At 40.8% G+C, this 25,352-nt stretch overlaps 1 protein-coding gene across 10 annotated transcripts in view; it reads left to right on the top strand.

Moving 5' to 3' along the window:
* TNRC6A (trinucleotide repeat containing 6A) overlaps positions 1-25,352 on the top strand; it is a 133,727-nt gene that overhangs the window by 97,402 nt on the left and 10,973 nt on the right. For 6 of the 10 annotated variants that reach the window (XR_002774782.1, XM_023516750.1, XM_023516748.1 and 3 more), the window contains 13 exons: positions 861-1,037; positions 2,139-2,314; positions 3,482-3,514; positions 5,113-5,193; positions 5,527-5,578; positions 10,552-10,694; positions 11,388-11,525; positions 11,941-12,069; positions 12,521-12,598; positions 13,171-13,381; positions 15,933-16,064; positions 23,716-23,874; positions 24,785-24,925. Coding sequence is in view for 9 of the 10 variants with exons in the window: in XM_023516750.1 (XP_023372518.1) it covers positions 861-1,037; positions 2,139-2,314; positions 3,482-3,514; positions 5,113-5,193; positions 5,527-5,578; positions 10,552-10,694; positions 11,388-11,525; positions 11,941-12,069; positions 12,521-12,598; positions 13,171-13,381; positions 15,933-16,064; positions 23,716-23,874; positions 24,785-24,925 (1,650 nt within the window). In the remaining variant the exon portion in view is untranslated. Of the gene's footprint in view, positions 1-860; positions 1,038-2,138; positions 2,315-3,481; positions 3,515-5,112; positions 5,194-5,526; positions 5,579-10,551; positions 10,695-11,081; positions 11,229-11,387; positions 11,526-11,940; positions 12,070-12,520; positions 12,599-13,170; positions 13,382-15,932; positions 16,065-23,715; positions 23,875-24,784; positions 24,926-25,352 lie in introns of all 10 variants that reach the window. The other 4 variants (XM_023516754.1, XM_023516751.1, XM_023516749.1 and 1 more) reach the window with 4 other exon arrangements.

Below are 25,352 nucleotides of genomic sequence, written 5' to 3' on the forward strand. Positions count from 1 at the left end.
TAGTGTATATGTTTATTTTGTAAACATTGATAGTACTTTTCCAGTATATTCTCACTTCTTGTCTTACAATGAACTAATTCCTATCTCTTCAAATTATCCTGGTGCTAGCATTTCTTTTAAGTGTGATTTGCATGCATTGCCTTTGTTAATGAAAGTTTTATTGGATAATAGTGTCATTGGACATAGAGACAGGAGTGCTTTTATGAACTGACTTTTCAGCACCAATGTTTTTTTCAGTTTGGGTATAGTTTATTATATTAATTTAGGTCCTATTCAAAGAAGAGCCTAGTATGTATCTAAGCAGAAGCCTGTTTACTTTAGTTCTTTTAAACAAAATAAGTTTATGTATGGCTTTGATTCTCTTTGCTTTGGACAACTCCAATACTTCAGATTTTAAGTAAGCATTGTCCAGCACATATAAATGTACGGCTGCTTACCCATTGTTAGCTTTGTAGGTAATTTTTTTTTTTTTTTTAGTACAGTCATGTGGAAAGGTTACACTTTTGATAAAAACGTTATTCACACACTGTTACCCAGCTGCTTTAGTGCACTAAGTTTGGTTCAGAATGACTTGACTTTTGAGAATTTGCTCAGGAGAGGCTGGTGTGTCATTTATTCAAGAACCAGCTCTACGAACAAAGGTTAAAAAGAAATTCACCCCATATTGTGATGTTGAGAAAAATGGTTTATCTCCTTTACATAAAGCAGAGGCCATCAGTTTGCCTATCGTAGTATCATTATTCAATACGTAAACATGAAGATCTTCATCCTTGGTTCCCTAAGTATTCTTTATTATCCCTTATTCCACCGTACTGCCTTACCGTCTATGCTGATGACTTCTTTTCCCACACTTTCTAAAGGCTGGGGTGAGCCCTGGGGGGAGCCTTCTACTCCAGCCACAACTGTGGATAATGGTACTTCAGCATGGGGTAAACCCATAGACAGTGGTCCCAGCTGGGGGGAACCCATTGCTGCGGCATCCAACACATCCACGTGGGGCTCCAGCTCTGTTGGTCCACAAGCATTAAGCAAATCTGGTAAGTTATTGATAATCCCTGATAGCTATTTTGTAGCAGTGGTGATCACTCATTGACCTTAATTAAATCACTGGATAAGTTATCTGTGTTGTTGATAATGTACTCATATTATATAACATACTAGATGATATTTGGCTCTTTGCGAATGGTTTGCTCTTATCTTTCTGAATTTTCCTCTTACCTCATATTTCTTAGAACTATAACTGTTACTTGCATGTATTTCACTAAATCCAACTTACATTTTTCCAAATCGTATTATCTAGAAATAGTCTAGCAACATTTCATGCCATCCAGTCTGAGAGACCGAATAGTGTAGCTACAGGGACACATGTCCAGACTGATTCCCTGAACTATTAACATAGTTCAGAAGGGACCCAGAGATTCAGGTTAACATTGGCATTATCCTATAGATTGTGTGTAAGATACCCTATAGGAATCCCAAAGGCTATGTGTGGAGGTATGATGCTTCTGCTTATGATTTTGATCCTCCTTCTTTGATTTGTACATCACTATGCAGGTTGTTATGAACAAGAAAGTCACCATTGTCTGTGTTTAGGAACCCAAATTTATGGAGGCATGGAAAAACTTTATTGACTTTTTTTTTTGGAGACGGAGTCTCACTCTGTTGCCCTTGGTAGTGACACCAAGGTCACTCTGGTGTCCTGTGCCCTGGTGTCACAGCTCACAGCAACCTCAAACTCTTGGATTTAAGTGATTCTCTTGTCTCAACCTCCCAAGTAGCTGGGATTACAGGTGCTTGCTATTACACCCAGCTATTTTTAGAGACAAGGTCTTGCTCTAGTTCAGGCTGGTCTTGAACTCTTGAACTCAGACAGTCCACCTGCCTCTGCCTCCCAGAGTGCTGGGATTACAGGCGTGAGTCACCACGTCCACCTATTGACTTTCTTTGATGAACCTTTAACTCAATATAAAATGTACATCCCTACTGTGCAGATTTGGGAAGGAAAATAAAAGTGTGCTTTGTTTTTTTATTTATTGTTTTGAGGTTCCCCCCTCCCTGCCTTTTAATGTATACTTGTCCTCCGGGAAGAATTGTTTTATTAAAGTATGTTTCTCTTTATATCGCAAATCTACAATCAGGGCCAAAATCTATGCAAGATGGCTGGTGTGGTGATGATATGCCATTGCCTGGAAATCGCCCCACTGGCTGGGAAGAGGAAGAGGATGTAGAGATTGGAATGTGGAATAGTAATTCATCTCAAGAGCTTAACTCATCTTTAAATTGGCCACCATATACAAAGAAAATGTCATCGAAGGTAAACATTTCAAGGGCAAAGCTCTTGAAACTTTAAATTCCAAAGGTAGTTTACCCACAGAAAATTAATTTTCTGCCTGCCCATTTATGGCAATCAGAACAGCCCAGACAGTCCCCAATTTAGGTATAGCCACTTGTATGGGCAGCCACCTAGAAAAACATGATACCACAGGAACTTCCTTTCTCCCCACTGCTACAGCTTGGGATTTCTCTCCTCCTCCCCCTCTACCAGTGCTGCCTGGGACAAACCCTTATCCCAGGTTAGTGCCTGCAGTGGTGAGGATGAAGAGAAGGGCAAATCTCCATGTCTTTGCATCCCACTGCCGTTTCACTTCCCATTCCACCTCCTCACCAGGAATCCCCAGCTTCCCCTTTACCCAGAGTCATTCTCCTCCTTATTCACATGTATGTCATCTTTGTCCCTTCCCCATCACTAAAGGTCCTATGACAAAATCCCTAAGAATGGACCATGCTTGATTTTGCTTTTATACATGGACAAATTGTATTCCCAAATCTGGCTGTACATCGGAATCATATGGCATTTGTTCAGAGTATTGCTTCCTATATCAATACCCTAGGTCTACTGACATTTTGGAAATTGAACCAAGTTTTTTGTCCTAAACAAGCTCCCAAAATGTCTCTGATCACAGTCAGGTTTGGGAACCATGTTAGAGCACTGGCTCTTAACAGGTGGTATTGGGGGCCAGTATCAGATTCTCCTGGGGACCATTTTCAAACTATGTGCCCAGTCCCCCAAGCGATTCTGATATGTCTTCTCCACCCTATTTGAGAATGATTGCCTTTTGAGGGGCCTTTGATGTCAAATATCCAGTGAGTAGCTGGACTATCTGACTGCCAAGGTCCTTCTCTTTTAATCTTGGGATTCTAAGTCTAGGACCTGCCATTTTCATTTGGCTGAATTTGCCTATTGCCTTGCTATATAGCTTATGAAGTGCTTTTACATGTTTTACATAAGTCATTGATCCTCATAACCTTCTAAGATAGGATTACTGAGGAGAATTTGAGACTGGAAAAGATGGTATGACTTGCCCAAAGTTATGTAACTAGCAAGTGACAGAGCAAAGACTTAAGTTTAGGTCTTCCAATTCCAAACACTGTGTTCTTCCCACTGGACCATGCTGTTTTGTGACTTTGTCTTTCCTTACAGGGTCTGAGTGGCAAAAAAAGGAGAAGGGAAAGGGTGTGTAGCCTTTTTACTCTTTCTCCTTTGTTTCTACTAGTAAAAATCTTTAGAAAGCAACTGCAAACATTTATTTAGCCTCTGCTGTGTGCCAGGTACTGTGCTTGGTGCTGGGGGTGCAAATGCACTAAGATAAGAGCTACACCTTCAAGGAGCTCACAGTCATATGGGGCATTGGAAGAGCTTCATAGCGTGTCAGCATGGATTTGGAAGATGCTTGGGTGGGGTGTGTTAAGGATAATAGTAGTTTACATAACTAAAATGTGGAATTTCTAGAAAGAAATGACAAGAGATCTGGCTCTGTAGTTGGAATAAGAGCAGATTGTAAAATGCTTCAGTATGATGCTAAAGAATTTGAATGTTATTCTGCATAAAATGTGGAGCCAGTAAAATTGGCTTTGTTGGCTTTGTTGCAAATAACAACATCAGTATGGTTTTCTGATTATTAATTATTTAAAGAAAGCCAATCAATGATAGTTTAAGATATAAATTGGAACAGAGGAGAGACCAGAGTTAGAGATCTCAGAAAGGTTCTGCATTAATTCAAGTTAGAAAGGAGGGCTTGGATTGGATTGGGAAACAAAAATGGATATATAGTGGAAGGAACTAATTTGAAAATTCAGAATAGAAGGGGCAGAAAAACTTGGCAACTAGTAAGATATGGGGATGGGGGCTGAACAAGGAAAAGGAATCAAAGACGACTTCAAAAACCTCGGAGAGGGCTAGATGCTTGCTTCAGAGACCTGCATTTGGGGGGCGGATTATGAAGCTGTGTTCTGTTCCACAGTCAGAAGGAACAGATAGTAGCAATGGGAAAGGGTAATTATAGCAGCAGATTGAGAAGGGTCCTGTGATCTTCACATAAATGGGAGACCTAGGTCTCTATGGCTTCTGGCCTCCCTGTCTATCAGATTGCTAGTCATAGACCCTTCATCCTCTCAATTCAGTGTAGTTTCCATACCACCCCTACCCCAGCCAGCCACAGAAGCCAACACTGAGTGGGAGGAATCCCAGCTTCATCTACTGCTGGGGTGTTACGTTCTTGGCAACACAAATTAACATTTTAAAATACTAGTTCATGTGGAAACACATATCTTTTTTTTTTTCAATACAGTGCACTTAGCATGATTAATTTGTGTGTTATATTGGCTGCTTGTGGACCAAGTTGAGAACCTAATCACTATTTTTTACTTTGATTTGGAGTAATAATTTCAAAAATTTGTATTACAGTTAATCTTATAAAGCACAATCCATCTGTAAGTTGGAAACTGCCTGATGGACAGTTCTCGTTATTTAGAGGCCCTTTTTTTCTGTTTGTGGGTCTTTGAGGCCTTTTGCTTCTGTCTTTTCCTTCTGACTGCTTGCCGTTAGGGATTTCTCTGTACATTACAGCTATACCAGAGGACTGGAGCAAAGGAAGTTGAAAATCAAATAAGTTGATTTTTAATTGTTAACAACTCTAATGAGAGTTGGTTGGAGGAAAAATTATTGGCTAAAAATGAGAGTTGGGAATTGTCTTGCAGTTTTATTAATCCATCACTATATCCAGTTAAATAGAGATGGCCATGGCATCTTTTCTACTCTTTTATTTTACAAAGGGAATGATGAAAGGTGGAAACAAACAAGAAGAAGCATGGATAAATCCATTTGTTAAACAGTTTTCAAATATCAGTTTTTCGGTAAGTGTGTTTCCTTAGCAGAACCCTCCCCTTTTAATGATATTCTATTTAAGTTTATCTTGATTTCATTTTTTTGTTGATCTTTGAGTCCTTATGAATATGCTTAAAGTTAAAGTAAAATTGGCCTTTTAACTGTCTTTATTTTTATCATTTTAGCTAAAAAGTTGGATTATATGTCTTATTTTAAAACGTTTAAAAATTGTATTTGGTAATGAGTAATGATGCTTTAGGACCCACTTCAATTTCAGATAGTGAAATACAGTAAAATCAGTTTTTCATTTGTTTTCATTGATAAATTAAGCACTGCTAACATGTTGCTTTTTTGTACTTCAGAGAGACTCACCCGAAGAAAATGTACAGAGCAATAAGATGGACCTTTCTGGAGGTAAGAGCCAGTTAAATCAGTGTGAGTGGATATTCAGTGATGGATAGGCACATCTGTGACAGGAACCTACTGCACCTGGACCAGGAGAGGGGAGATCTGTGCTGCCCAATATACATGAAAATGCTGTAATTAAAGGTGTTGATATGCCTCTAAAGTGCAAACCATTTTGTAGAGATAAGGTTTTAGTGATATTTGTCTGATTTCTATAAATATAGTCCTGCCAAGAGTGAGTTATGCAGATTGGAGATTATAGTGTTCTTGACCAGGGAACGTATATCTAAATACCTAGGAGGACAGAGACATCTTAAACTATACTATAGGAATGGCAAGTAGTTCTATATAATGGGGCAAGAAATACAACATTGGTGGTGGGGGCGGGAGATCATGGTAAAACTTCATGATCTAGGTGGATGCTAGAAAACTTAAGTAGATACTAAGTCATGAGGAGCTTGGGTGTTGGTGTAACTTGAGGTAAACAAGTAACACCTACTCAGTCCATTTGCATTGAATTGAGGGATGCCCACGGCCAACACCAGCAAGCACTCCACCAGGAGAGAAAAAGGTGCAGCTTCCTCCAATATTCCTCACTGGCTTTTATGAAAATCTCAGACTTGAGAAAGTGCAACACAGCAGAAAGCTTCAAAGAGAGAGTCGCAGTTAAAAAACAAGTAGTTTTTCTTTAAATTGTATGATTAAACTCTTAACACATTCTGTTGACTGCACTTCTGTCTTTCCTTTTTCTTATCACTGCTAAATATGACTTATTGCTGAGACAGGGTGCTGTGTCTAGTGAGTATTGTTTTTAGTACTCAGGGCCAGCAGTGATGCTTGTTTTTTTTTTCTCACATAACTCTGTCCCCGGTGCCTAGCACTTTTAACTCTGTTCTCTATTCTATACTTAGGATCAGAACTTCAGTACTAAAGTATGGGATTAAATAATTTTAAGCAGGAGAATGACATGGTTTGAATTTATGTTTTAGAAAAATAATCTTCAGGCTTGGCGCCTGTTGTGCAGTGGTTAAAGCACCAGCCACATACACTAAGGCTGGCGGGTTCGAACCCAGCCCAGGCTAGCTAAACAACAATGACAACTGCAACAAAAAGTAGCCAGGCGTTGTGGTGGGTGCTTATAGTCCCAGCTACTGGGAGACTGAGGCAAGAGAATCAGTTAAGCCCAAGAGTTGGAGGTTGCTGTGAGCTATGATGCTACGGCACTCTACCAAAGGCAATGTAAAAAAAGTATTCTTTGGGATGATTTTTTTTTTTTTTTTGGAGACAGAGTCTTAGTACATCGCCCTATGTAGCATCACAGCTACCTACTGTGGCATCACAGCTCACAGCAGCCTTTAAAACCTCAAACTCTTGGGCTTAAGTGATTCTCTTGCCCCAGCCTCATAGTAGCTGGTAGCTGGAACTACAGGTGCCAGCCACAATGCCCAGCAATTTTTGTTGTTGTTGTTGTAGTTGTCATTGTTGTTTGACAGGTCTGGGCCAGTTTCAGATTCACCATCCCTGGTGTATGTGGCCAGTGCCCTAACCCCTGAGCTACGGGTGCCAAGCCAGAGAGTACCCTTGATTCCAGACAGTCTTCGCTTTCTTCATTTTGTATCAGGAACCTAATTTCTCCTTGGTGATCAGAGATTGTCAACCCTAGCCAGGAGACTAGCACCTTTTTTTCCTGTTAGTTTTTATCACAAAGGGTGCAAACTGTCCAGGTGTCAGTCTCATCTTCCAATAGAGTGGAGTCATAGTTACTTCTGTCGTTGGAAGCATTTTTTCTCTCAAGGGTTAAGTTTTCTAAACCAGCAGAGTTATTGGAAAAGGAAACAAAAATTCTCTGTAAGTGGCTTCTTAGGTATAATTGTGAGGGAAGCCACCCCCACTTTTCCCTTTTGATTTTCAGGCCTATGTATTCTGATAATGGGGAAGACAGATTCTGCATCCGTAAGGGAGAAGCCATTTGTTTTAGGATATTGTCTGCCAGTTTGCTGTGTAACTGAGTCTTTAGTAAGCCATTCTACCTATTAATTTAGTTAGCTACTTTCAGGTGATGGCATATGTGGTAAGACCAGTTGATTCCATGGGCACAAGCCTATTACTGCATTTCCTCTTCTGTGAACTGAGTTCCTTGATCACACAGTGCTGTGAAAGAGTGTCATGACAGTAGACAAAGCAATCTATGAGACCACGAATGGCAGAAACCTTACAGGCAAGAAAAATCTGTGTCCAGAATATATATCTGCTCCCATGGGGACACCTTTCTACCTCCTCCATTGCCTCATTGAATGGTACAGAAGTTGCTGTGATATGCTGGTAGAACTTGCTGAAAATCGGCCTTCTAGGGTACTAGAAAAAGCTGTTCATGGAGAAGTATTACAGCAGAGACACTCTGCAGCAAAACTATGTGGAGGTATGGGGGAAGCCAGTCACTGAATGCTACTGTCTGACTGGGCACTGGTGAAGCTGCAGGTCTCGTGGGAGCCTGCCAAGTGGACAGTGGACCATGAAAACATTTCCACCACACACCCTCTCCAGTGTCCTCTACTGGCAGGGCCTCAGGACCAGATGGTAAAGGGGAAAAAATGCAAAGGATCCAGATATAATTTCATATAGCAGTCTAAAGGGTGATTGGAGCTGAGAGACACTAAATCAATAACTTATTATTTGAGATAAGAAATATAGTAGGAATAGCAGCTTTGATAAATAAGATACTGAGTTTGAGGTTGCTGTGAAAAACCATATGGCAATGTCTAGAAAGCTGCAAAAAATATGGATATAGGGGCAGCCCCATATACCAAGAGTGGTGGGTTCAAACCCAGCCCCAGCCAAACAGCAACCAAAAAATAGCTGGGCGTTGTGGCAGGCACCTGTAGTCCCAGCTACTTGGGAGGCTGAGGCAAGAGAATCACCTCAGCTCAAGAGCTGGAGGTTGCTGTGAGCTGTGATGCTACAGCACTCTACTAGGGGTGACAAAGTGAGACTATATCTCTTAAAAAAAAAAATCTGAATATGGAGTTCAGAATACATAGGGCTGGAGATAATAAGTATAATTAATTAGACATGGATAGCAGTAAAAGCCATAAGGATACATTCATCAGAGACAGTCACAGAATAATGGACCAAAGACAGAATCCTGGGATATAATGACATACAGAGTAATCCTGAAAAGTTGGACAAGTTGGAGTAGAGTAATTTTTCAGGCTCCAAGTGAGCATAGAATTTTGAAACCAGGAAAATGGTTGTCAGGCAATGAATTTGACAGTGGAGTTTGAGGAAGTCATTGGTAACGAATGAGCCTTCTTAAAGGGCTGGTGGCCTACGGGAAGATTGCCACATTTGGCACTCAGTTGGGTTTTAGAGGAGTATAGAAGTGTTGGAGAAAATAACACACTGCTTTTTTAAAAGATTGTTTATTTGCATAGGCAAAAATAATGTTGATTATCAGGAAGGAACACCTAAGAGAGAGACTTGGGAGAAAGAGTTGGTTAAGTTTGGTTATAGGATTAGATGTAGAAAGTGAGAGAAAGCATTTAAGATGGCTAGTTTTGGTGTATTGGTGAATAACGATGCCATTAACAGGGAGAGAGAACAGAAGAGATTGTTTCAAAGGATTATAGACATTCAAGGGAGGGCTCTTAGAGAAGTGCTAAAAGGAAGAGTATTCAGGTGCCTGACTCATAGCTGGAACAATACTATAGGAAACTAAGGGCATTTTAAAAATGTGCCTATTTTAAGAAGTCTTATATTTTGTTAGAAATTTTCCCTTTTCCACTTCCCTATAATAAGGGTAGTAGGGTAAGTATTATGGTTGTGGCAGGCATCTCAAAGAACAGCATTTGCAAAGAAACAATGGATCAGATTTGATAGTTGAGAAAACATAGAAAATAAGGAATAGGGAGGTAAAAGCCTATGTCAGTAAAGCATTGAAGTGACTATGTTTAACAGGCAGTTAAAGATGTGAGACTGAGCTCAGTTGTGAGGTCAAAGCTAGACATTTATATTTGGGGGTCACTTGCATGGGGGTGACTGTTGACACCTTGATGATGAATAAAGTCTAGGGTAAGTATGTTTACAGAGATAGTCAGAAGACTGAGATGCTGAGTGTACTGAGTAAGCCAAAAGGGAAGGAGCAGAAGGAGGTAGGCTCAGCTGTGAATAGAAGAGAAACCCAAACGAGCAGGTGGTAAGGATGGGGAGGCAGAGAGCAAGTTCTTTGAAGATTTGTTGAAATAGCATGGTAGCTTATGGGCTGGGGCTGGCTGCATCCAGCAAATAAGATTTTGCAGGAGAGACATTTTCATAAGAGGTCATTTTTGCAGTTTTTGACTGGGGCTGGGTTTGAACCCACCACCTGCTGCATATGGAGCTGTGCCTTACTCCTTTGAGTCACAGGCACCACCAAGAGAAGGTCATTTTTATTGCAGAGTAGTCAGAATAAGGAGAGTAACAGAGCAAGGCTTTAGAGAAGGGAAGTGTTTACCTTGTCTAGTCTCCAGTTTCTCCATCTGCTAAATAGGCAGAGTAACAGGATAAGCATTGAATTAGTACACAGAGCACTGAATGGTGCCTGACACACAGTAAACATTTATTAAATGGTGGTTTGTTGTGGAGGGTGCTTGTATTACTTATTAATGGGAACTTACCTTTATTATAAAATTAAGCATGTTGGAAATGACTAAAGATGTCTTAAGTTATGCTGCCTAAGAAGTCTTTTGAAAATGAAGTGTTAGTTATTTGTTATTTATTAGTCTTTTCAAGTTAATTAGTTCAAGAAAATAACACTATTTGCTAAACCAAAGTACACTTATGAGGAGTGCGAGATTTATGAAATGCACGTATATTTTTTACATATCTTTGTTTTGGCAAAAGTTATTTAATTTTAGAAAGTGATTATTTTGCTTTCTGTTGTAAATTAATCTGAAACCCATTAGATTATCTTCCTATTTGATAACATAGTTTCCTGCATTTATTAGGAATGTTACAAGACAAACGAATGGAGATAGATAAACATAGCCTAAATATTGGTGATTACAATCGTACGGTCGGGAAAGGCCCTGGTTCTCGGCCTCAGATTTCCAAAGAGTCTTCCATGGAGCGCAGTCCTTATTTTGATAAGGTAAGATTTTTTTTTACCTTTCCCTCTGTGACTAATAAGCAAATACATTTAATATCATAATTTTCACATTAATATTTTAGAATTTCTTATATATTTAATGTGTTATAATCTAGTACTAGATCCTGTTACTGGATTTGCAGCTCACTGTCCTTTCATGTCTCAGTTTATCATAGGGGTTGTGTTTATATTTTCTCCTTAATCCCATAAAATATGTTTGGCTCTTTTTATGTGCTCTAGAATTAACACTAATCTTAATCTCTTCTGTTTTCTACTTGTTTCCTGTTGATGCTGGAATGTCATGTGACTTCTCTTCTGTTCCTGCAATGATTTCTCCCTTCCACTTGTTTGCTTGGCTGGTGTTGCACATCTTTCTGTCTGTCCACTCAGGATGGCATTGTAGCAGATGAAACCCAAAACATGCAGTTTATGTCCAGTCAAAGCATGAAGCTTCCCCCTTCAAATAGTGCACTACCTAACCAGGCCCTTGGCTCCATAGCAGGGCTGGGTATGCAAAACTTGAATTCTGTTAGACAGGTAAGTCCAGGTGTGTATTTTAGGCTCTCTGTTGAATGATTTGTATCAGTACTAAGATCTCTCTTACCTATAGTTACTGTATTTAAATCGGTAGTACTGTGTGATTATGAGATGTTTGAACAGAATCCCACTGTTATCTGTTGTTGTTTGTTGTTGTAGAATGGCAATCCCAGTATGTTTGGTGTTGGAAACACAGCAGCACAACCCCGGGGCATGCAACAGCCTCCAGCACAACCTCTTAGTTCATCTCAGCCTAATCTCCGTGCTCAAGTGCCTCCTCCATTACTCTCCCCTCAGGTAAATGAGCTGTCATTTTCTCTTCTGTTTACCTGAAAAGGAACCTCGAATAATTTTACATTTAAGTGAGATGACTATTTCATAATGGCTGATTCACAACTAGCTGCATCTTGAGATTTCAGCAGAATGGCTGGAAGCATCTTTGAGATGCAGCCAGTTCTGAATTGGTTATTACAAAAGGTTGTAAGAAGGATGAAGAACGTGAGTCAAGAATAAGGTAAATCTAAAATATACTAGATTGTTCCATAAAATGTCTTGAGAGGAAGACTTTTTCTTAACCCAAGAAAAAGTATATGTGAATGATATATTAGTAAAACAAAGACCACAACACTCCTCCCATGAATAGAAATATACAATACATTTAGCTAGTTAGACCTATTTTATCCATATATTAACTTACCATTGTATTCCTAAGGTTCCAGTTTCATTGCTGAAGTATGCACCAAACAACGGTGGCCTGAATCCGCTCTTTGGCCCTCAACAGGTAGCCGTGCTGAACCAGCTATCCCAACTAAACCAGCTTTCTCAGATCTCCCAGTTACAGGTAAGTAGAGTAACAGTCTCGTTTAGTCCATCTTCATTGAGTTTCCCCTGTGTGCCAAACACTAGACTGTGTGCAGGAAATAGTACAGTAGACAGAGCAATCATAGTCACACCTCTCATGGAGCTTACAGTCTGTCAGAGAAGATGTTGCAAACGTCTGTGCAGAGTGTTTTGAAGTAGTTCAGAATGCTGTGAGAGGAGGCCCAGACAAATCTGAGGTGATAGGGATGAGGGATAGGATCAGAAGTTTCTCTAAAGTGTGAAAGTTTACAGTTTTGATAGAATGGCTGGAAGCCAAAGAGTCCAAGGAAGAAATTGTTTAGGTGAGGCAGGATGTGTCAGCATTAGCTAGATCGAGTCATGCCTGGGTACTTCCATCTGCCATAGTGATTCTGAGGCACACTAATGTGTATGGTGTGGTACTGACAACTTTTTTGCCATCTTCCCTCCAGCGATTGTTAGCACAGCAGCAAAGGGCGCAGAGTCAGAGAAGCGTGCCTTCTGGTAACCGACAGCAGCAAGACCAGCAGGTAGATCAGACTCTCGCACTTGCTATGCTGTCCCTTATTCTGATAAACTCTACTTCTGCCACTTCCATTGTAACAAGATACAAGATGCCTTTTCTTTCTCTTTTCTTTGCTTTGTGTTTTTTTATTGAGACAGAGTCTCACTTTGTCACCCTCAGTAGAGCCCTGTGGCATCATAGCTCACAGTAACCTCAAACTCATGGGCTCTAGTGATACTCTTGCCTCAGCCTCACTAGTAGCTGGGACTACAGGTGCCCACCACAATGCCCAGTTATTTTTGTTTGTTTAGCAGGCTAGGTTTGAACCCACCAGCCCTGGAGCATGTGGCCTTAGCCCTAAACACTGAAGCTACAGGCGCTCAGCCGAAATGTCTTTTAAAATAGAATTATATTAAAACGTAATGAACTATGCTGTTGGTTAAGTGTGTTGTTTACCCATGAGTCATATTAACTGTTATACTGTGATTGTTCACCTTCCTGCTAGGATGAAAGTGAGCTGAGAAATGAAGAGAAATATGTAAGTATCTGTAAAGACTTTTTTCTCACAATTTTTCCCAATCATTTTGTTGTTTTAAGGGTCGACCTCTTAGTGTGCAGCAGCAAATGATGCAACAGTCTCGTCAACTTGATCCAAACTTGTTGGTGAAGCAGCAGACTCCGCCATCTCAGCAGCAGTCACTCCATCAGCCAGCCATGAAATCTTTCCTTGACAATGTCATGCCCCACACTACACCTGAGCTGCAAAAAGGGCCATCACCAATAAATGCTTTCAGCAACTTCCCTATAGGTGGGTTTCTCCTTGGCCAAAGCATCCAGCTGATTGTTGGGTGTCACAAGCATGCATCCTTCTCCTTTGCCTTTATAGAGCTGCTTTGGTCTTTTAGCTGGTCCCACTCAGAGAGTTGCCATCTCCTCTTCTAAGTATCCTGTCTTCATGCTTTGGTTACGGTCTCTCTCCATTTATGAAAATGAAATTATTTCAAAAATTTCATAGTTATTTAAAGTAGATTATAGGAAAGGAAACTTTTCACTTTAAGATAAAAAATCTTGCCAGGCACAGTAGCTCACGCCTGTACTCCCAGCATTTGGGAGGCCAAGGTGAGGGATTGCCTGAACTCATGAGTTGAGACCCCGTCTCTAAAAAAAATAGCCTGGTGTTGTAGTGGGCACCTGTAATCCCAGCCACTCGGGAGGCTGAGATAAGATAATCGCTTAAGCCCAAGAGTTTGAGGTTGCTGTGAGCTATGATGTTGTAGCACTCTACTGAGGGCAATAAAGTGAAACTCTGTCTCAAAAAAAAAAAAAGGTATAAATATCTTATTTGTAGTATACAAAGGCTGGGCAGGCTGATGTTACTGTTATTAGAAACAACACACCAAGGCATTTTTGAGCAGTGCTGCTTTGGAGAAGCAACTAGGAATGGTCATAGTCATGTTGATTAGTTTGTAGAACTTAAAATTTTAATTCTTGTCGAAATATTTATATATAATCATTGATATAAATAAGGACATTGGGATAAGAAAAGGGATTGCCTTTACTACCCCTTCCTTTTTTGTCCCATTCTCCAAGCTTATATTCAGTGTGTAGAAATTTCAGGTTTGTATGTCTTCTCCTTCTTAGGTCTTCTCTGTTTTGTGCCCTTGATTAGGTTTTGATTCTTGATTGTTTGTACCCTGTCATTTTGCTTTTTCTTTCTTTCTCCATACAGTGGTTTTCTAGAAACCAGCTTTGTTGTCTGTTAGCCAAACTGTGAAGACCATTAGTTAACTAGCATTTTCTGTTGTATGGCAAAGGCTGGGGCACAGGCACCCACCACTTTGGCTAGTTTTTATATTTTTATTAGAGGTGGAATCTTGCTCTTGCTCAAGCTGAGTTTGAACTCTTGAGCTTAAACAATCCACCCACCTATATCCACCAGAGTACTAGGATTTTATAGGCATGAGCCACTATGCCTGGCCTAGACAGATATATTCTAATAGAGGTAAACTTATAAAATTTGGCTTTTTTGTGACCTTTTTTTTTTTTTTTTAGACACAGTCTCAGTTTGTCACCCTCGGTAGAGTGCCATGGTGTCACAGCTCACAGCAACTTCCAACTCTTGTGTTTAGATGATTCTCTTGCCTCAGCCTCCCGAGTAGTTGGGATTACAGGCGCCCACCACAACACCCGGCTCTTTTCTTGTTGTAGTTTGGCTGGGGCCAGGTTTGAACCCACTTCCCTCCGTATATGGGGCGAGCGCCCTACTCACTGAGCCACAGGCGCTGCCCCTTTTTTATAACTTTTTTCCCTCTTATTTTGCCAAGGAATTTAAAAATAATTAAAATTGGCTCAGCACCCTTAGCTCAGTGGTTAGAGTTCCAGCTACATGCACCAGGACCAGTGGGTACAAACCCAGCCAGGGCCTGCTAAACAATGACAACAACTAAAAAATAGCTAGGTGTTATGGGGGGCGCCTGTAGTTCCAGTTTCTTGGGAGGCTCAGGCAAGAGAATCCACTTAAGCCCAAGAGTTTGAGATTGCTTTGAGCTGTGACACCATGGTACTCTACCAAAGGGTGACATACTGAAACTGTTTCAAAAAAAAAAAAAAAAAAAGGAAAATAGCCTGGGCTCGCATACCTCAGTGGTTAGAGCACTGGCTCCATGTACCAGGGGTGAAGGGTTTGAACCTGGCCAGGGCCTGCTAAACAAAAAAAGAAACAACAACAGCAGCAAAAAATCTAAATGATATGGAGAAAGTATTTTTCACGTATAATTAAAGTTTTAAGGGTTTATGGTTTCAAAACATTATACTGGACTTGGCACGCCTGTGGCTCAAGTGGCTAAGGCCAGCCACATACACCTAAGGTGGCGGGTTCAAATCCAGCCCAGGCTTGCCAAACAACAATGACAGCTGCAACCAAAAAAAAAAAAAATAGCCAGGCGTTGTGACAGGTGCCTGTGGTCCCAGCTACTTGGGAGGCGGAGGCAGGAGACTCGCTTGAGCCCAGGAGTTGGAGGGTGCTGTGAGCTGGGAGGGCACGGCACTCTACCCAGTGGGACAGCTTGAGACTCTGTCTCAAAAAACAAAACATTATACTGGTGAGTGTTAAAATAGCTACTTAGGATTTCTCTTTATCCCAGCATGGTTTCTACATGACCATGACCCAGAGCCCAGAGTGCCTAGTCGGCCTGCCTGGCCTAATTTGATTGTGCCACATTTGTAGGATATTTATTAAGAAACATTAAGCAGGATTGAAATTATCACATTAATTACATGTTTTTCTAGATAATAGAATTTGCAATACCAGAGGGAAAATGTGCTATATTTCATAAGATATTTTGTTTTTAATTTTTAAGGCTTGAACTCAAACTTGAATGTAAATATGGATATGAACAGTATTAAAGAGCCACAGTCAAGACTAAGGAAGTGGACTACAGTGGACAGCATTTCTGTGAACACATCTTTGGATCAAAACCCCAGCAAACATGGTATAAAATACGTTGCGACATTTTCTCTTTAAAAAAAAAAAGCAAATCTGTAGAAGACTAAATTTAGGCCTTTATCTTATTTTAAATACATACAGTAGAACCTCCACAGTTGACCACCTCCCTACATTGATCACATCCTTAAGTTGACCTAATTTTTAGAGACCAGACATGGACCACATGTGTATATTAGTTCAGTAGGCCTAGTACCTTATATTGACCAGCTTGTTACAGTTCCTTGGGTGGTCAACTGGCAGAGGTTCTACTATATTTTGAAAACCAAATTATCTTAGAACTTTTCTTCATTGTGAATAGTTCTTTATTAAGTCTTGGTTAAAACAAGAGACTTTCAAATGAATAGCAAAATTCACTTCTGTTCTAGAGAGTAATGATCAGGTGATGCATTTTTTAAAAAAATTTCTCTGTTTTGATGGCTATTTAAGTTTTTTAAAAGTGATTTTATAGTTTTTTTATTTGCCTTTTTTCTTTTCTTTTTTTTCTTGTGACAGCCTCACTTTGTCACTGTTGGTATAGTGCTGTGGCATCGTAGCTCACAGCAACCTCAAACTGTTGGGCTCAAGTGATTCTCTTGCCTCAGCCTCCCAAATAGCTGCGACTACAGGCACCTACCTCAGTGCTTGGCTATTTTTAGAGATGAGGTCTCTCTCTGGCTCAGGCTGGTCTGGAGCCTGTGAGCTCAGGCAATCCACCCACCCTCAGCCTGGTTGAGCATGGAAGAAATAGCAGATCTAAAAGGTCTTCTGTGTCAGAGGTCTGCCCTCAGTTTCAGTGATTTTCAGGAACTCACAGAACTCAAAAAAGCTTTCCTACTCACGGTTACAGTTTATTGCAACGAAAGAATACAATTAAAACCAGTGAAGGACAAAGGTGTATATGATAGTCCAGGAGAGAGCAAGAGTGAACTTCCTGTTGTCTTCTCCCAGTGGAATTGGCCCAGACAGCCCTTAGATCTTTTGGGCATGATGGGTGAACAATTTATGGCTAATCAGAAAAGCTCACCTAAGCATTGGTGTTCAGGGTTTTTATCAAGGATCATTCATGCAGGCCTGGAACACCTGTATAACTGATCTTAGCTGCTCAGTCACCAGATTCCTTAGAGGTCAGACAAATACACTATGGCCCGGAGCCACGGGCACAAAAATCAGTGTTCGCCACAGGTCATGTCAGTGTCATAAACTATCTGTTAATGGCCTAGGCCTAAGGAATGCAAAGATAATCTTAACTGGCAGAGTCTTTCATGGACCTAGAGGCTCTCAGGAGCCTAATAAGCACCATCCATGAAGCACTTAGGAATGTGAATTCCAGGACTGCTGTGTTAGCCTTTTACTGTACACCTAAGAGTAAGTAAAGCTAGATTCCTTAAGGGAGGAAGAGTGGAGCTTAGGCAGGGACATTTGACTAGGAAATTCTGCATTGAGGCAGGGTTGAACTGGAATGTCAAAGATACTACTGTATGGTCCTAAGTCTTTGTGACTTCCAGGCAGTTTATAAGATTTTTTCTCTCCTCAGCATCCAGAGAAATGTTGTGGGGAGGGTATGGCGTTTATAGAAGGATATTTTAGTCTTAGGATTGAGGAGAGTTGGAAGAGGCTTTGAGGAGGTCCAAGGGTCTCTTAAGCTGAGACAGAAGAAACAGGAGTTAGCAAGGCAAAGGTGGAGGGAGGGGAAACCATGAAATGTGTGGGAGGCTAAAGAGTTTGGACATTATGTTTTGTGTAATGGAGAACTGTTGAAGAGTTAGGAGATGATATGATCAGATTTGCACTTCAGAATGATTCCACTGGCTGCAGTGTGTAGAACTTGGGAGCACTGGTAAATGGAAAAACAGTTGGGAACCTTTTCTGCCTAATCCAGAGCTGAGCCAGTAGGACATGACGGTAGCTTGACCTAATATAGTCATCCAGGACCTGTGGAAGAAGCAGAATTAACAGGAGTTGGTAATTTTAATTAAGATAATTGGAGGGAGGAGCCAGGAATACACCTTGTATTCTAGCTTGAGCACACTGAAATCAGCATTCCTACTGATTAGTATTAAAAAGACAATTTTGGGGGGGGTGGCGCCTGTAGCTCAGTCTGCAGGGTGCCAGCCACACACACCGAGGATGGTGGGTTTGAACCCAGCCCGGGCCAGCTAAAACAACAATGACAGCTGCAACAACAGCAAAAAGCCGGGCGTTGTGGCGGGCACCTGTAGTCCCAGCTACTTGGGAGGCTAAGGCAAGAGAATTGCTTAAGCTCAAGAATTTGAGGTTGCTGTGGTGCCACAGCACTCTACCTAGGGCAACAGCTTGAGACTCTGTCTCAAAAAGAAAAAAAAAAGACATTTTTGTGGCTGGGCAGAGTGGCTCACACCTGTAATCCTAGTACTCTGGAAGGCTGAGGCAGGTGGATCACTTGAGCTCATGAGTTCGAGACCAGCCTGAGCAAAAGCAAGACCCTGTCTCTTCTAAAAATAGAAAAACTGAGGCAAGAGGATCGCTTGAGCCCAAGTTGGAGGTTGCAGTGAGCCATGATACCACAGCAGTCTGCCCAGGGCGGCAGCTTGAGACTCTGTCTCAAAAACAAAAAAAAACCCAGACATTTTTGTGACATTTCTTTTTTTTTCTGTTGAATTTTATCTTGAAAGTTCATTTGAGTATATTTAGCTTAGAGATCAGTCTTCCAGATTATGTTAAAGGTAACTTTGTCATATATTAGGACATTGGATCATAAATCAAGCAGACCTGTATTCTAAGTTCATTTGTTACTCCATAGAGTATCACTTTGGAATTTTTTTGAAGGACAAAAATACATATGAACCCCTGGGTTTGAGACCTAGCTCTGCTACTACAGTTATGACTTCGTAATTACATTTCAGTGAATGATGGACAACATACATGATGATGGTTCTGTAAGATTAAAATGCCCCAATTTTACTGTATCTTTTCTGTGTTTAGCTATGTTTCAGTGCACAAATTCTTAGCCATTGTGTTATAGTGCCTATAGTATTCAGTAACATGCTGTAGAGGTATATAGTCAAGGAGCTGTAGGCTATAGCATATAACCTGGGGGTATGGTAGCCCCTACCATCTAGGCTTATGTTAAGTACATGCAGTGGTTTTTTTTACAGCAGTGAAATCACCTAATGATACTTTTCTCAGAACTAGTCCTATCGTGAAGTGAAACAGGATTGTAATTAGCTGTGGCAAGTTGCCTAACAGCTTTCTGAACTTCAGGTCCCTTATTTGCCGAATGGAATTAATAATATTACCTTTTCAGATGTTTTGAGGATGAATGAGGCAGTACACCTCAAGCCCTTAGCACTATAAAAGAGTTAGATATGTTAGTGGTCCACAGGTCTTAGCCATCATTATTATTGCCTTCATTGTTATCTAATTAGCTGCCCTACTTCTAAGACAATGACTTTCTCCAGTATAAATTAATTTCCCCTTTGCTTAAACCTACCACATAGATTTTATATTTCGTTTTTATGATGTCCTCCTTGTGTGATTAATAGAATACAGCTGGACCCTAGCTGCCTCTAATGTCAAGTCTATTTTCCTTTTTAATAAAATGAAGTCTTAATAAATAGAAAGTATTACTACTAGGTGAGGCTTGGCATCTATAGCACAGTGGTTATAGTGCCGGCCACATACACCAAGGCTGGTGGGTTCAAACCTGGCCTGGGCCAGCTAAACAACAGTGACAACTACTACAAAAAAATAGCTCGGCATTGTGGCAGGTACCTAGCCACTAGGGAGGCTAAGACAAGAGAATTGCTTAAGCCCATGAGTTTGAGGTTGTTGTGAGCTGTGACACCATGGCACTCTACCAAGGACAATGCTATGAGACTCTGTCTCAAAAAAAAAAAGCATTACTAGGGGAAAAGGTGGTACTTCCATCATCTGAGGCATAAGAGTTAAATCACTTGAAATGTGGCAGCTGTGCTCACTTTATCATGGACAACTACTACTTCGTGTATTTATATCCCACTTCACTCCCAAGTGGCAGCATTTCCACCTACAGAACAGATGCATAGTTTGCAAAGATCAAAACAACCAGATTGAGGAAGCAGACCAGAGGAAATGGGAGTGGTGGAGACACCGAGTCAAAGATAGTTACTGCCCACCAGTCACAGTTAGTGCCCACTAGCCAGAGACCTGAGATTCTGCCAGCTCGACCATCTCTCAGTAATTGATATAGAAGCTGGGACATTGGGACTTGCAGCCAGAGGAAGGAATGAAGCCCAAGTCCATTGTGTGTTTCTGAGGTTCAGAGCAGAAGCAGCCTAGAATTGAGCCAGGCTTTTCCCTTATACCTACCTCAAACTCACCATAAATGGAGACTTGGTTTTCCCTTCCTTGTTCTCATTCTTGGCTGTCTGTAAATTGTACCCTAATCTATCAAGTTATTGAAGCTAGAAATCCTTTTTAAGAGTTTATTAAGGTATAATTTACATATCATGCAATTCAGTGGCTTTTAGTGTATTTTCAGAGTTATATAGTCATCACCACAATTTTTAAACATTTTCATTACCCCCAAAAAGAGCCCCTTAATTGTCATAATCCCTACCACCATTATTCTTCTATCTTTCCCAGTCATAAACAAAAACTAAATCTACTCTCTATTTTCTATAGATTTGTCTATATTAGACATTTCATAGAGATGGAAGCATGTAGTATCTAGTCCTTTGTGACTGGGTTTTTTGACTTAGCATGTTTTCAAGGTCCATCCATGTGGTCACTTCATTCTTTTCTGTAGTTGTAATTATCCCTCATTGGTTGATAGACATCCAAGTCTTAAGATATTGTTGATGTTTTTCTTTCCTCAACTTCCCTGTCCAGTCCATCCATGAATAGTGCTCATTCTGTTTCCAAAATAACATTGCTTATGCAGAGATGACCTCTTACTGCTTCAATAGCATCTGAGTGGTCTCCCTGCTCTCCTGGTTGCCTCCCTCAGCCCCAGTTCATTTTCTACACAGCAGCAAAAGTGAATTTAAATCAGATTGTATTGTGTCTCATCTTAAAATTTTTATAAAAGAACTTACTGTGGCCAGCACAGCTTTCTGCAAGGGTGTGGCAAATTCTGATGCCTTCTAGAAATGAGATACTGTGGTCTGAACCAGCAGGGCAGAGGTCAGTCTGGCATGTTAGGACCCAGGGCTAACTGCAGTGGTCCATACCTGATATACATGGTCATTCCTGCCCTTCAGGACCAGGGCCTGATTCTGTAATGTTACTCACTTTCCCACTTAGTATTTTTCAGACAAAATGGTCTTTTGTTTCCTTAAACACATCAAGCTGTTTTTCTTGTTAGGTCTTTGTACAGGCCATAACCCACAGCCTAGAATCTCTTTCCCCTACCCTCCTTGCCACACACTGTCCATCCCTTCTCTGTTCACTTGTTTCTTTGTTAGAAAACAGTGTCACTGAGTGCAAGGACCCCATTCATCCATCGTACCTTTCCACAGCCAGCGTTAAGCACAGCTACTGACACTGTTCTAATGATGTATCTTTCCACTTGTCATAAAGCAACATTTTAAGGTATGTTCAAAGACAAATCAGGAGAATAAATGACACGAAAACAAATGATCATTTCTATGTGTTTTTACGGGACTTCACACTTAACTTTTGGTAAGAGTTATCTTTACCTGTGCAATCCTCTTGCCTGTAGCAGGACTATAGGCACATGTCACCCTGCCCAGCTGAATTTTCTGTTTTTGTACAGATAGGGTCTCGAGTTTGCAGTTCTCAAACTCCTGGCCTCAAGCATTCCTCCTGCCTTGGTCTCTCAGAGTGCTAGGGTTACAGGCATGAGCCACCTGCGTCAGCGTCTCACCCCAGCTGGAGTGCAGTCATACCGTCATAGCTCATTGCCACCTAAAACTTCTGGGCTTGAGCAATCTTGAGCAATCCTCCTGTCTCTTGGCTTGGCTCCTATAGCTCAACAGCTAGGGCACCGGCCACATACACCAAGTCTGGTGGGTTTGAACCCAGCTTGGGCCTGCCAAACAATGACAACTACCAAAAAAAAAAAAAAATAGCCAGGTTCAATGCCCATAGCTCAGTACTTAGGGCACCAGCCACATGCAGCAGGGCTGGTGGGTTCAAACCTGGCCTGGGCCTGCTAAATAATGACAACAACAAAAAATAGCCAGATGTTGTGGCAGGCACCTACAGTCCCAGCTACTTGGGAGGCTGAGGCAAGAGAATCACTTAAGCTTAAGAGTTTGAGGTTGTTGTGAGCTGTGACACCACAGCACTCTACTGAGGGCAACAAAGTAAGACTCTGTCTCACAAAAAAAAAATAATAATAAGAGATAGGATCTTTTTCACCCCTGCAGTTGGAGTGCAGTTATATAATCATAGCTCACCATGACCTTAAACTCCTGGGTTCAGGGTCAAATGATCCTCCCATCTTAACTGAGCAACTAGGACTTTGGGTGCATGATACCACACTTCGGCCAAGGTTTTTTTGGTTTTGAGGTTTAGGTTTGTTAGGAATTTTTTTTGTTTTTTGTGTTTTGTGGGTTTTTTGGTAGAGATGAGAGTCTTGCTTTTGTTGCCTAAGCTGGTCTTGAACTCTCAGGCTCAAGCAATCCTCTCACCTTGGCCTACCAAGGATTATAGGTGTGTACAAGAATGTCTGGCTATCACAATTCTTGTTCCTCCGTATTCCTCATTCACCTCCAAAAATGTGAATCTCTACAACCAGAAGTTCGCTGTATTGGTTCACTTCAGTTTAGGCCAAAATACAAGTATCTCAATGATTTGGAAATAGTTTTATGTTCTGGTTACTTTTATATAGTTATGGTCTTCATATCCTTCCTGAAATGAAATCCACCATGATCATTTTCTTCTTCTTTTTTTTTCTTCTTTTTGTTGAGACAGAGTCTCCAGCTGTCACCCTGGGTAGAGTGCTATGGCCTCACAGCTCACCTCAAACTCTTGGGCTTAAGCAATTCTCTTGCCTCAGCCTCCCAAGTAGCTGGGACTACAGGTGCCCACCAGAATGCCTGGGTATTTTTGTGGTTGTTGTTGTTGCAGTTGCTATTGTTGTTTTAGCTGGCCGGGGCTGGGTTCGATCCTGCCAGCCTGGGTGTATGTGGCTGGTGCCCTACCCACTGAGCTATAGGCACTACCCACCATGATCATTTTCATCCTTAAATGATGAAAAGCAGTTGAAATCTGGAAGAGAACACAGAGCTCTCTTTTCCGTGCACCTTCACATAATCTGCAGAACACTGTTTAGAATCCACAGATCGTGGGTTTTTTTGTTGTTTTTTTTGGAGACAGAGTCTCACTTTGTTGCCCCTGGTAGAGTGCTATAGCATCATAGCTCACAGCAACCTCTAACTCATGGGCTCATGCAGTTTTCTTGCCTCAGCCTTCCAAGTAGCTGGAAATGTAGGCACCCACCACAACACCCAGCTATTTTTAAAGATGGGATCTTGCTGTAGCTCAGGCTGGTCTCGAACTGGTGAGCTCAGGTGATCCACCCACCTCAGCCTCCCAGAGTGCTGGAATTATCAGTAGAGCCTACAGATCTAATGCAAAGCTTTCTTATAGTAAGAAATGTAGCATTTGAGAAACTATAAGAAAAAAAATTGGTATTATATTTTGCTCACATTTCATTATTTTTTTCTTCTTAGGTGCTATTTCAAGTGGTTTCAGGCTGGAAGAGTCTCCATTTGTTCCCTATGACTTTATGAACAGCAGTACTTCACCAGCCAGTCCTCCAGGTTCAATAGGAGATGGCTGGCCACGTGCCAAATCGCCTAACGGCTCTAGCAGTGTTAATTGGCCACCAGGTAAAATGCTAACACCTTCTTTCCTGAAACTCTTCTGTTAAAGTTTTGTTCGTTACATCTGGACTTACTGATGGTTTAGCCCAATACGGTGATTAGATTGTGTGATCTATTCAGAAATGAAGGAAAAGGTAAGTACATGGATCATTGCCAAACATTTTGAGATAAGCTAAAATCAAGAAATGTAAAATTTGCCAGACAAAAACAGTTGAAGCCCTTCTAGCAACACCAATAAGCTGAGCAAGTTGAAACTTGCACAGGTGAATCAGAAGAGATGCTGTCAGTTGTGTTTCTTGGAAGTGAAATAATGGACTGTAACACAGTCTGTCTCAAGACTTGTGGGAACCTACTTGCAAAGTCTTGCACAAATGACCGCGTTCGCCTGTTACTAGTGCCTTTAAGCCAGTGGTTCTCAACCTTCCTAATGCCAGTGCCCTGGGTTGAGAACCATGGCTTTAAGCCCAAACAGCAAAGGTAGAATGAGTCCCATTAACCAGCATAAAGAACTATATAAATGACCTTCATTTATTGTTTATCTTCAGTTGTGTTAGGGTGTTGACTTGTCAGTAGTTTTGTTTGTACTGAGGAATTAAGAGAAAAGTGTCTATGGTATGCTTTGTTCTCCTTGAGTGGCGTTGACTTTGTGGTTTGTCATAAAGCACTTTAAGTTGTTACTGTTTAAAAATATACAAATCTAGAGAAATGATTTCAGTTGTAAAAACTTTACAACATCATAAAGAACAGCTTTTGTTATACTCATTGTCTTACTGAACCAGTTTCTTAAGGTATTGGTGTAAATTAATTAGGAAATACTTGAGTTGCATAAAATTTAGGAATAAAAGTTTTTGGATATTTAATAATGGATTTGAAATAATTTTGAAGTCTTGAACTAACTTTAAATTTCTATTTTCAGAATTTCGCCCTGGTGAACCATGGAAAGGTTATCCAAACATTGACCCCGAAACTGACCCTTACGTCACTCCTGGCAGTGTCATAAACAATCTTTCAATTAATACTGTGCGGGAAGTTGACCACCTCAGGGACAGGAACAGTGGTATGTAGGGGAACACAAGTTAATTTCTAAGTGATATTCAATAACCTAGTTTAAGAATTGCACAAAGTAAATATGAAGTTTTCAGCAGCCAAAGTCCCGCCAGTACCTCATAGCACCTGATATCCAAAGGAATCGTGAAAATGAAAATAATTCAGTGTTCCCATAAGTGACTCTTCAATTTGATTGTTTTCAAAATGATGAGGATTTGTTTTAATGAGTTATCAAATAAAAATCATCCTATTAACTACTGTATGGGTTACTTTTTAACCTCAAGGCATTTACATGTATTCCATCCATGATTTTTTTTAAAAGGTAAATGAAAGATTTTTTTTTTTTTTTTTTTTTGGAGACAGAGTCTTACTATATTGCCCTTGGTAGAGTGCTGTGGCATCACAGCTCACAGCAACCTTAAACTCTTGGGCTTAAG

This window comes from Otolemur garnettii, unplaced genomic scaffold, assembly GCF_000181295.1.
Source record: "Otolemur garnettii isolate 467f Iridium unplaced genomic scaffold, OtoGar3 scaffold00096, whole genome shotgun sequence".
Lineage (NCBI taxonomy): Eukaryota > Metazoa > Chordata > Mammalia > Primates > Galagidae > Otolemur > Otolemur garnettii.